At 37.3% G+C, this 12,371-nt stretch overlaps 1 protein-coding gene across 7 annotated transcripts; it reads right to left on the bottom strand.

Annotated features, from left to right (window-relative positions):
* Positions 1-1,459: 1,459 nt before the first annotated feature.
* Positions 1,460-11,812, bottom strand: cdca2 (cell division cycle associated 2). Of its 7 annotated transcripts, none has more exons than XM_089130541.1 (13): positions 11,588-11,812; positions 10,851-11,039; positions 10,130-10,260; positions 9,243-9,405; positions 8,342-8,496; positions 8,013-8,124; positions 6,190-6,497; positions 5,977-6,037; positions 5,743-5,901; positions 4,567-4,670; positions 4,186-4,344; positions 3,782-3,944; positions 1,460-2,583 (listed from the first exon to the last, which is right to left on the bottom strand). In XM_089130541.1, exons 2-13 carry the CDS (start codon positions 11,008-11,010, stop codon positions 1,685-1,687), a joined length of 2,574 nt encoding a protein of 857 aa, XP_088986667.1. In that variant the 5' UTR covers positions 11,011-11,039; positions 11,588-11,812; the 3' UTR covers positions 1,460-1,684. The 7 variants fall into 7 exon arrangements, with proteins under 7 accessions (XP_088986667.1, XP_088986670.1, XP_039515720.2 ...); XM_089130544.1 differs by having other exon boundaries at positions 3,782-3,941; XM_039659786.2 differs by having other exon boundaries at positions 4,186-4,260.
* Between the last annotated feature and the right edge of the window lie 559 nt (positions 11,813-12,371).

Below are 12,371 nucleotides of genomic sequence, written 5' to 3'. Positions count from 1 at the left end.
AAAGGACCCCATTGTTCTGGTCCTAAGCTGCCTTCCCTGGGCCTGCATGATGGGGGAGAGGGGTTTCCCCTCCTTCACACGCCACGAAAAAAAAACACTTAGCACAATAATTTTAACCCCAACACTGGCACACACACACGCAAACAAACACACCACCACCACTACCGCGAGTCCTTACCGTCAGACGTTCAACTTAAGGGAACATGTTAACACTGAAGTTCAAAAAGAGCACATAATAAATACAATAACCCTAGTGTCCTAATTAAACTAAGGCCTAATCCCGGTTTAATTTAAGCCCTGTCTGTGAAACCAGGCCGAAATGTCCAATCACTGTCAATTAGCTGATTTGTTGTCGCAACGCAGGTCACGGAGAAAAATAATGAATCAAACTCATGGAGATTGTAAACCAATGTAAAGTGAATATAGTTACTTTAAAATTGCAGAAATGTAACACTAAAAAAAAAAGTTTTTATCCTGTTGTAGACAAATTTGTGTTGGCCTGTGCGAATTTTGTGATAGCCTTACTTATTGCCTCCACTAGATGGCAGTGTTCTATTACTACAACAAAACTGCCTGGCCAGACCCAATATCAATTGCCATTTTAAGACCTTCACTAAATAATAAAACAATTCTTAAGCTGCATTGGAAGCAAGATTTGTGATAAGATATTGATCACGTACAGCAAAGGTGTAAGTCCATGTTAAAATAATGCCTCTGGACCACTGAAACTGGAGACTGACTACAGGACATAAATATTTAAACGCTGTTGCAGTGTTATTTCGACTACAGAAGCACTGCTGAGGATTGATTCCCATAAAACATAATGAGAGTCTAAACAAACACCGCTGAATCAAGGCTATGAATCAATGGCTAGAATAATTATTTCCAAGTTGTACTCGGTTTTAACAGAAAAAAACCCCCCGTAAATAACTGTTGTAAATAAATAATTATATTAAAGCCCTATTTTAAATGGTCCTTTCGAATTTCCCATTAGATTTTAATATTGGTACTGGAATTGATTATTGCTACTGGAAAATAAAACACAAAGCCATTTTTTTTAAAATATATAGGTATGCCAATTAAATATAAACTACAATATACACACAAAGTTATGCATTTGACAATTGTTTTTAAATTTTTTTTTTTTTTTAAATGATTGTATAACTACTGTATATTAGCAATTAGAATAAGGAAATGCATTACGGTAATGATAAATGTGCTGAACACTGTTATAAAAAAATAAAATAAAAAATCTCTTGATTTTGGATTGAAATATAATCCAGACATGTTTTCATAACATTCATCCATGTAAAATTTAAAGCAGGCCCCATAACTTGTTTCAAAAGTGATGCTAATTACAAATAGTGCCAATGGATTGTACATATTGTATTGGTTTGTACAACTGAATTGTGAAGCAGGCAAATATACAGTAAAAGAAAACAAAAAATGTTGTCCTGGGAAAGCCATTTATGTGAAACAAAATGATTGCCATGGGAAAATCCCGTTCAAACAGGATCCTTCATCTAAATGAAGATTTAATGAGCAGAAGTAATCTAACAATTATACAATATTCTTAAGAAGAGGTGGTTTTCATCCATAAAAACATGTCATTTAATATGAGAAAAGACTAAACTTTTCATTAAAAGTTTATTCGACAGTAACTGACACGAACGGTTGAGGTCAGTTATTCTCCCAAGTTTGGTGTTGGGTCCTCGCAGGCCTGAATGAAGAGTGGTTCAGACACTCCGCTGAGTCTTCCACGCGTCCTTCTCCGAGCCACTTGACTCAGCTCCGGGGACGTGTGGTCCACCCAGGCCAGGCCCACAGCCTGCAGGTCCACGCTCCTCCGGTTCCTCAGGCTGCGTCGCACTGAACCTCGACTCTTCGCCACAGGTTTCAAGATGTCGTCGATATTGAAGTCATCCTGCTGCCAGGGGGCCAAACTAGGCTTTTTAGGTTCAGCGTTGCTTTCTGACATGCCAACAGTAATTCGCTCCGACTGACCACTCTCATCGACCTTTACACAAGGACTTTCCAGCACCGTTTGGACACGTCCACGTCTTGGTGTCTTTTGCTCTAAACTCTCAGTGGTTATGGAGTTTTCATTTGGTGCCGCATAGCCGTTCAAAGCCTCAATTTCCTTGTTCTTAGAGCACTCGGCTTCAAAACTGTCTTGGTGCATTGGGCTCAAACCTGCAGATTGATTTGGCTTCTGGCTCTCAGCATCTCGTTCCCCAAATTCATAATCTGCTTCAGTAGTGGAGTTAATAGCTGTATTGCTGAGCTTCTTTCTCTTGGCTGCGCCTGAGCTCCGACGTTGGCGCTTAGGTCTCCCCGAGTCGCGTTTGGTCTTGGATGTCTTAGACCTTGAGTTTACTCTTCCTGTGGGACTCTGAGCGCCGACTGAGGGTTCAAAATAAGCCACGTTCAAATCTGGTTGGTTGTCAGTGGTGTCTGTCACAGAGGAGCTCAACGTTTGCTCTTTCTCATTGGTCTGTGAACAGTGAGTACCCAGAATAACCATGGGGCAAACTGTCTTGCTATGGGGAAGGTTGGGTGTCTGAATGCAGTTTTGCTCTCCATCTGTGTGTGAAGAGTGTAATACTTTAACATTAGTTGTGTTAACAAAGCTGCGGTGTCTTAAAGGAGAACTCCGGCGAACAATGAACCTTTGGTCTAATAAAACATCGGTACACAGTCGACCGTTCTCTGAGATTTGTTTTCATGATAATCGAATGTAAAGAGTTTTATCTCTAAAAACTGTTTAGCGTATAATGCTAGCCATGGGGACATTGACTTAGTAAAGAGAAATAGCTAGTTTAACAAAGTCTAACAAAGCTCAAAATAGCCCCACACTAACACAGTAACATAATGAGGGTCCATACATGCAAAACGAAGCATTGAGAACTTTGTAAGTGTACAGGCCGTTTAATAAGAAGATACTTTATGAAGACAGTTCACTTCGCGTATACAGACAGGAGCCATCTTTAAAAATAGTCTCGATAAGTCAAACCACGAACGCCGTGCTGATTGATCTGAACTGTATGAAGTTCAGCGAACTTCTGAACTGTATGAGCGGCGTTCGGGGATCGACTTATCGAGACTATTTTTAAAGATGGCTCCTGTCTGTATACGCGAAGTGAACTGTCTTCATAAAGTATCTTCTTATTAAACGGTCTGTACACTTACAAAGTTCTCAATGCTTTGTTTTGCATGTATGGAGCCTCATATTATGTTACTGCGTTAGTGTGGGGCTATTTTGAGCCTTGTTAGTGGTATAAACTAGCGGTTTCTTTTTACTTAGTCAATGCCCCCATTACTAGCATTATACGCTAAACAGTTTTTAGAGATAAAACTCTTTACATTCGATTATCATGAAAACAAAGCTCAGAGAACGATTGACTAGGTACCGTTGTTTTATTAGACCAAAGGTTCATTGTTCGCCGGAGTTCTCCTTTAAAGTTAATTCCGAATATCTGTTTGAGAGGGCTAGCACCATTATGGTTTTCTGAACATTCCCTTTCGTTTATGAACGTAAACATTCGACAAAGTTGTAAAGTTGGTGCACCCAAAACAAAGAATCGCAATTAAACGCATCCTTGCTGAATAAAAGTACCATTCTATATAAGAATAGGTGAAGATGAATAGAGCAGAACATATTTTTGTGCAATGAACGCATCAGTCTTACTCTGCAGAAGATTCATCTAATAATCAGTCCATTCAGACTAAGCATGGGTGACAAAATGGCTGAATCAGAAATGAACAACTTGGACACGAGTACCTGTTAGCTTTCCTGATTGGGTCTGTGTTGGTGTGTTGCTGAGACTGGTAGACATCGTCTCAATTATGGGGCTGAGCAGAGGGTTTTTTGAAGCATAGTCTCTTTTCCCGTATAGAGAACGATCCACCTTATTGCCAAATCGTTTATTTACTCCTGACGTCTTCTGAAAAAAAGCAGTGAGGAACATGGACAGAGTTCACACAAATGTGCTCAAAGGCTCTAGACGTATGAAATCACACATCATGCTATTTATATACCAAATGCTAAGTCCAAGTCACATTAGTGTTATTATTTCAGGCTCAATGTCAGTTTGATGCCAGTGTTAATAATCAGAGCTTAAAAAGCCCCCGTTCACCAAGACTCATCACATGTCAGATTATAAATCCACTTTTTAAGCTTCATACCTTCATCTTTCCTGAAGCAGACGCTGCTGCTGAACGCAAGCTTCTCCTTGTCTCAGGCTCAGGCTCCCCTGATTGCTGAAACAAAGGAACACAACAGAGCTGGATGATCGAAATTATTTTTCTTTCAGCCTCCTGAGGTTCTTCAATATACTGTAAAGCCTGAAAGCACATTGAAAATCTTGGATTTTATAACTTGGAAATAAAGTTTTGGGATGATTTTTAAAATGAAAAAAATTAAAAATAATCAAATATTGTGGTGATAATACCATTTGGGAAGAATTTTTTTAGTGTTGAAAAAATGCAACATTGAAATGGCAACAGTGGCTGTTTCAAATTGTGATTTCAGTTTGAAAGAAGTGATTTGCAGATACGAGTCCTCACCTTTCTTTTTCTATTGCGAGAGCGAGTTGGTTCAGTGCTGGAGTTGAATGAATGTGTCTTTTCAGAGATTGCAGAAGACTCTGACTCCCTGTCAACCTCTACTGCTGACAGGAAACATGAGTGTCAAATATTATAAACTAAATACATATTGATGCACATTTCTGTTCTTAAATACATTTAATAAGTACATACGAGTCTAACAGCTGAAGTTAAGAAGTATTTAAACAATGCATTTCTGCTCTTAAAGGAGTAGTTCACTTAAAAAAAATAAATAAAAAAAAACATTTGCTGATAATTTACTCACCCCCCATGTCATCCAAGATGTCCATGTCTTTCTTTCTTCAGTCAAAAAGATGAAAACATTCTGATGAAAACATTCCAGGTTTTTCTCCATATAATGGACATCAATGGAAACCAAACGGTTCAAGGGCCAAATTAGTTTCAGTGCAGCTTCAAAGGGCTTTAAACGACACCAGACAATGAATAAGGGTCTTATCTAGGACCCTTCGAGTCATGACTTGAAAAAAGATTTGTTCATTTTGATGAACGAGTTTGAACAGGAGAGTTACGAATGCACATCACAGAAAAGAGCAAGGCGAGCATTTGTGCTTTTAAAACTTAAACTTTTTTATTTTTTAAATGACGATCGTTTCGCTTGATAAGACCCTTATTCATCGTCTGGTGTCGTATAAAGGCCTTTGAAGCTGCACTGAAACTGTCTTTTGGACCTTAAACTGTTTGGTTCCCATTGAAGTCCATTATATGGAGAAAAATCCTGGAATGTTTTCATAAAAAAACCTTAATTTCTTTTCGACTGAAGAAAGAAAGACATGGACATCTTGGATGACATGTGGGTGAGTAAATTATCAGCAAAAGTTTTTTTTAAAAGTGAAGTTAAGTTTACATTCTCCTTGCAGAATCTGTAAGAAATTTATAATGACTGAAAATTAAAACTAACACAAAAACGGGAGGAAAAATAGACAAACAGATAAAAACAGATGTGTTGTGAATGTTTTAGAAGAACAGCAGACTTATAATTCTGCACTGAGTTCTCATAATCTTTATCCTATTTTGCTAAAAAAAAAAAAAATAGCAAAGAGTAATAAAAAATGGTATGAATTTATTAAGGGCAAGAAAGAGAGCATGCTAAAAAAAATGGAAGAAAGTTTAACTCACTGGAGATGGAGAGAGCCAGTGGCTGGTCACTAGTGGGACCTGGCAGTTTTTCCTCTGTCTGTGAATTTGATGGTTCATCATCTTCCTCTTGAAAAGCAGCGTTCATAACTTCAGAGTCTTCCGCCTGAGGCTGCCGTGGGTCCTCAGCAGAGAGTACATCTACAGTTTTACATACACAATTAGAACAGGCCGCAGAGAAACTTTCCTTCTGTTCAAAACCATTTCATAACTCACCCTTGCAGTTCTTTGAAGGCTTGTATGAGGGAGACTCGTCCTCCATACTGGGAAAACTTATCTGTGGAGATTAATTGGAGAAAGTCACAAAAACTCACCATCAATACATAACTTTATAGAGGAAGGAGCCTGTGGGCAATGACAGAATAAACTCATAAGCCACTCAATCTACAATCAGGTAAGTTAGTTTGGAGAAGCTGGAAAGTGTCAAACCTTTTCGATCTCTTCAAATACTTCATCACTGTACAACAGTCCAGCACTGCGTCTGTTAATAACAAGGTCAGGAGAGGCTCCATTGAACTGAGGACTGTTGAAGTCAGGTTGGGGAAGAGGGGCATCACATCGTTGAGGGGTCTTCAGTAGAGAGCGTTTAGGTTCCGTAGATGATGGAGGACACATTGGGGTGCCTCCTTTTTGCAGTGGGGTACTGGGAGGGAGGGTTTTGTCAAAGAACTCTGGAGAGAGCGGTGCCCCAAAACGAACCTGCTTCTTCTTGCGCATAGAGGAGCCCATGTTATCATCTATAAAGAAAAAAAGGCTCTAGTATTGAAAAAAAAATTAACCTGAACCATAAATAAAGAAATGGATTAAAGGGTCATATAATGGATTTTTATCATCAAACATTCATTGACCTTTTAAATAAAGAGATCGATGGAATATGAAAACATGACATTCTCGTGTTGACGTTCTTAACCCTCTGGGCTTCTTCGGTCAAAAATGACCGAAAACTGTTACGTTTTAAAATGTTTCATTTTTTTGCTTGATCGCATCGGGCTGAAACTTGGTGACTTTTGTTGTATTACCTATATGAACACACAAAAAAATCAAGGAGATGATTCTGATTTGTTAAAGGGTCGTAAAAAAAAAAGTCACACTTAGCTTCCTCCCGGTCAAAAATGACCGACATAGGAAATGAATGGGAAATACGAAAAAATAGGAAAACTCAGAGAAACTTTTGGTGGTACAAGCTACAGATCAGCAACTGTGCAGAAAAAAAGTGTACAGCAATGAAGGGGTGACACTCTCTAGAACATCAAGAGTGCAAATAAGACCACCCCCCCCCACACACACACACAAACACATACACAGATAAACTGGCAAGACTGCACCAGCAAATTTGTAGAATATGAAAAATAAAATCAATAAATGAGAAAAAAATCTTGCTCAAATGCACACTCACACACACACGCACACAGACATGAGAAATCATGTCTAAACCAACAAAAAGAATCAAAAAGCCTTTCTATGTATTTGAATAGGAAGCTATAGGCAGCCTACAGGCTGTACAGGACATTGCACACATGTAACTATTTTTTAAAGCCACTAGGTGGCGCTCTTCTACTTGAATTATTATTTTTTTATTAGCTGACACTCTATTTTGATGTGAAATGTTGTATTTATTGAAAAAAAAACAAAAAACAATATAAAATAAAAATATGTATATTAATTCTAATGGAAAAAATAGCTCATAAAAATTATATAATTAATGCAAAGTATCATAAAAAATTCTAAAAATTCTAAATAATAATCATAAAATATTATAGAACAAAAATATATTTGAATGGTTATCCTGGGAAGAAGTAAAGTAAAATTTTAAGGCTTCGCCCGTTTTTGACCGGGAGGAAGCTAAGTGTAACCCATTTACGAAGAAGCCCAGAGGGTTAAATATGATAAATCACTCTAGATCCTCAGTTCAAGCAGCAGTCATCTCTTCCACTTTTAGTTACAGCACGTAAAAACATGTATGAACATCAGAAAGTATGATGAAAGTAAGATGTTCATGAGCTGAACTAAAAGATCCAAGGCTTTTTCTATATACACAAAAAACTATTTCTTTCCAATATTGTTCACATATCTATCTAAATCTGTTAGTGAGCCTCACAGGTATGGCATATCAAAATTCAGCTTTGCATCACAGGATTGCATTACATTTAAAAATATATGAAAATAGATGAAATTGTATTTATTTTTCACAAGATTACAGTTTTTCCTGTATTTCTGATCAAATAAACACTGCCATGGTGAAGTTCCCTTACCTGCTGGTTTAACATCTGGTTTTGACAGCATGGGTAAAGACAAAAGCTCATTCTTTGCATCTGAATCCACATCAGATAGAGACCTCTGGTTTTGAGACTCGGAGCATTTCACCTACAATCATAGAAAAACAGAAGACCACAACGCTGACTACAGGAACACCACCAGACTAATAATAGTGACCGCAAACTCTGTTCGAGTTAGAGCAGCATCCATTGGTTGCATTGTAAGCACTTTACCTCTGCCACTTTATCCGCTAATGGCAATTTAACAGATGATAAACTGTATATCGAATATCAAACATGGTGCCGTTAAATGCTGATATGTTTACCCCTTGCTCCTGTTGTATTATGAAAGTGGGGTAGGGGAGTGGCGTCTCAGTAATCTTGTCCTCACACTCCACTGGTGGGGCCCAGCAGCGTTTCTTAGAGGGGGGCGGCGTCATCGAAGCGAACTGACTTTGCTTAGTCAGCGGGTTCTCCTTTCCTACAGGACAGACAGTAGCAGAAAGAGACGTCCTCATCGAGATAATGGCCCAAGATTACATTTAGGAAAAACAGGTCATGCTACATAAGAACATAATTAATCTGTGCTGGTTTTAAAACTACAGTGAATCAGCAATTGCTAATCTCAATAGTAACTGACCAAAAATGTATGAGAGCCACACAGAGAACTAAGAACTGATTCTTATGATTTGAATCCTATTACTGATTCCAGTTAATGCAAATGTAAATTAAAAGAAAAACAGCTGCTTATGAACTTTAATATAAACATATGTTCATATTTTAGAGTGGTTTTAGTGTTATTATAACATTAAATAGCATTCAACTTTCCAGGTTGATAGAATTTTAAAAATGAGAGTATTGAAAGGAAAGCACTGATATTCCTCAAATGTCTTGTTTATGTTTGAATAAAACTTACAATTTCATAGTGTCAAAACATGAAATGATCACAGATTATTCAAACTGGAAGACTACTGTAGATATGCTTTTACAATTCTTTTCAATCTGAAAGCCCTCTGAAATGTAAACAGATTTATTTTAAGGATTATAAGCTTCAGTTGATTTATACTGCACATCATCCTTCTGCGCTCTAACTGGGATCAATGGAGGAAATCAAATTGTGCTAAATTTATTATGTTGCCTGCTTTTTCTGAATAAGTTCTATTAGCTGGAAATAGCAAACAATGACATTCTCTTAATAACTTCACAACAGTTTGAGGAGAGACTGACCGTTCATAGAATATTCAGCCAAAGTATTTTTCGCACTCCCATTCTCCTCATTTTTCTTCTGTTCGTCCTCTTCGTCGTCGTCCTCCTCCATCAGACACTGGAAAGCAGCCATCTTCTTCTTCAGAGAGTCGCAGCGTAAAAGAAACGGACTCCCCTGCAAAAGCTTCATGAGGAGAGGGCACAAAGTTACAGCAGATAAAGAAAAATCCCAACAACCTTCATCATCATCATCATGACGTTAAACAATGTGGCTCACTCTATGAAACACATTCATGTTGTATTACACCAGATGATCTTAACGGGTGGGTCATGTCTTATAAATGGATCGCAAGTCTGTCCAGATAAGTTTGTAGACATTGCAAATAATCATATAATTCTGCATTTTGAATAGAAAATTGAAAAAGAGTTTGTCTCTAATCAAACTGTATGGTATTCTGTCATACATTTATGTCACTAATAATTTGTCTTACTATAATTGTACAGTTCTTGCTCAGTGTTTATTCAATGTGTTAGGGTGGAAATCACTTTTGCATTTACAAAATTCAATGAAATCAAAATGGTCAAATCTTATTTTTATGGAATATTGCAGTATTTATTATAAAGGACTTATTTATGTACATCTTTTTGTTTTATTCAGGTGCCCTCGTAATCTTTAATCAAAATAACTTCCCCTCCATCTAGCAATAACATTAATGATGGACACAATCATGTCCCTACATTTTTTGGTTTTGTTTAAGAAGCCATTTTACTTGGAATAGGGAAGAATATACATATACATAATATATAATATACATAAACACTTTGCTATTGTGTTAGGTCACCACTTGATGATTAATGTAAAATCTGGTTCCTAAAGCAAAAATAGCTGTGTTAGACCATGCATCTACCTGTGGTGTTCGAGGAGGTGTTTTTGCAGCTTGTCTGGCTCTGTAGCAGATAAGAGAGTTCGTTTCTGGAGATCCCCGGACCCCAATCGTGGATCTCCTCCTAGACTTCAGTTGAGCCACTCTGGACTTATCTGAGGAGATTACGCAGTATGAAAAGTGTGATTTCAGTTACATTTAAAATTAATTTAGTGTGCTTCAGTGACAAAACAGAATTGCGTAGGGTAAAATTGTGCAAAATAAAATAATATTGTACTGAAAATTATCATAAATAATAAAAATGTAACAATAAAAAGGCATTAACTAAACAAAAAGTGCATAAGGCACATAAACAAGGCAGGGATAATTCACCCAAGAATGAAAATTCTGTCATTATTACTCACACTCATGCCATTCCAAACCGCTAAGACTTTCGCTCATCTTCAGAACACAAAGATCTTTTTATAAAATTATGTCTGTTCATCATAAAGTGATCAAGTCTCTACAGTTACTTTTATGAACTATCAATCTCTTAAAGCGATCTCTATGAACTTTTCAAAGCATGAAATGGTAGTTGCGTATCTGTCAATGGAGGAACAGAAAGCTCTCAGATTTCATTAAAACGATCTTCATTTGTGTTAAGAAGATGAACAGGCTTGGAACAACATGGGGGAGAGTAATTACTGACAGAATTGGCATTTTTTGGGTGAACTAACCCATTTAAATCCAGTTTATTTTTGCTAACCTTTAATCTTGGATGACGGTAAGAAGCTGTCTGTTGATATGCCAAACTGTGAAGGAGTAAGTTTGGAGAAATCCACATCTCCAGCACCTTCAGTGTTCTGCCGAGAAGGAGACAGGGCTGCCAGTGGTGTTCTGCTGTCCATGGCTTCAGTATCCTCCATGCTTGAGTCCAGTACATAAGAAATTAGATCTGAGTAAATAAATGAACTGAAGATAAGAGACTGTCATACTAAAACTTCAGAGAGTAAGATGACAAGATCGCCCACTCTTCATAACTTTTTAGAGTCTGTTACATAAAAGGTAGATTGTTCTAATTTGAATCTGAAAAGACTGATTAGCCCCCGCTAATTGCTAACTGTTAGTGGGTCAGACTAACGATAGATCTTAACGTTACACAACAGATGTTAATATACAATACTTCAAACTCACAGCATCTAAGTTCAATTATCCTAACCACACGCGATTATATGGTTAGTTGAATATTATTGTTTACATTTAGCTGCTAGGCTAGTATGTTTATGGAACTGGTCTCTGGACAGTAGAAGTTTTAACGTATCATGCATGTCTGTTAACATCTCAAAACATCAGGCACTTTTATAAACATTAACGTTATTGTATTACCCTACTGTGTAACATAACCACAACCAGTTTAAATATAGAAATGTGGCATCTAATATGTAAAAACAAACATTTGTTTCTATTGTAAGGTTACTGAAATGTTCAAACTTCGCTCCTTACCGCACGTTAAAACGACGCAAATATTCTTCCGCTGTGAAGGAACCTGAAATCACCTGAATGGACCTTAAAATAAACGTCTTTTTACAGTCAATAATCTACGACTACGATACATCTGAATATAACTATTACTGAATTTTAAATGTGTATTTGTATGTGCACTTTCTGGACATGAGAGACTGCTAGTTCTAACGCATCTGGCTGTCCTTGTTCCATCTGGCAACAACGTCCTGTTCATATGAATTAGCCAATCAGGTTTAAGAAAATGCGTCATGTGCTTCAAAACGGCCAATCACATTCAGGCGTACCCAACGTGCCTGTTGCACATTTTCACGTTATGTGTAGTTCTAATAAAAATTACTTCTGTCATCGTTTACTCACCCCTAAGTTATTTCAAACCTGTATGAATTTCTCATACAGTGTGTTTCTCGTGTGTGTGTGTGTGTGTGTGTGTGTGTGTGTGTGTGTGTGTGTGTGTGTGTGTATTTATATATACATACTTGCCCTTAAGTTGTTCCAAACATGTGTAAATTTATCTTCTCTTGTATACAAAGGAAGATATTTGACTCTATATTGAAGAATATGAAGAATTGTGCCCCACAACAGTTTGGTTACTGACATTCTTCAAAATATCTTCCTTTGTGTTCAGGAGAAGATTGAAATTCACACAAGTTTGGAACAACTTAAGGGCAAGTACTTGGATGAACTATCTTTTTAAGCTGGAATGCCATAGTCTTACATCATTATGCAGGCAAAAAGCCTGCTTTTTTTTCTCTATAGCTCGACA

The sequence above is a fragment of the Pimephales promelas genome, chromosome 4, assembly GCF_988280905.1.
Source record: "Pimephales promelas chromosome 4, fPimPro1.hap1.1, whole genome shotgun sequence".
Taxonomy (NCBI): Eukaryota; Metazoa; Chordata; class Actinopteri; order Cypriniformes; family Leuciscidae; genus Pimephales; species Pimephales promelas.
This window is presented reverse-complemented; position numbering and strand designations above follow the sequence as displayed.

Bases quoted from the DNA above. Each gene is read 5' to 3' on its own strand.
- cdca2 (XM_089130541.1), bottom strand. From the start codon at position 11,010: ATGGAGGATACTGAAGCCATGGACAGCAGAACACCACTGGCAGCCCTG. The intron at 4,345-4,566 runs GTGAGGACTCGT...ATGTGCTTTCAG, and splicing joins CTCGCAATAGAAAAAGAAAG to GCTTTACAGTATATTGAAGA. The intron at 3,945-4,185 runs GTATGAAGCTTA...GCTTTTTTTCAG, and splicing joins CTGCTTCAGGAAAGATGAAG to AAGACGTCAGGAGTAAATAA.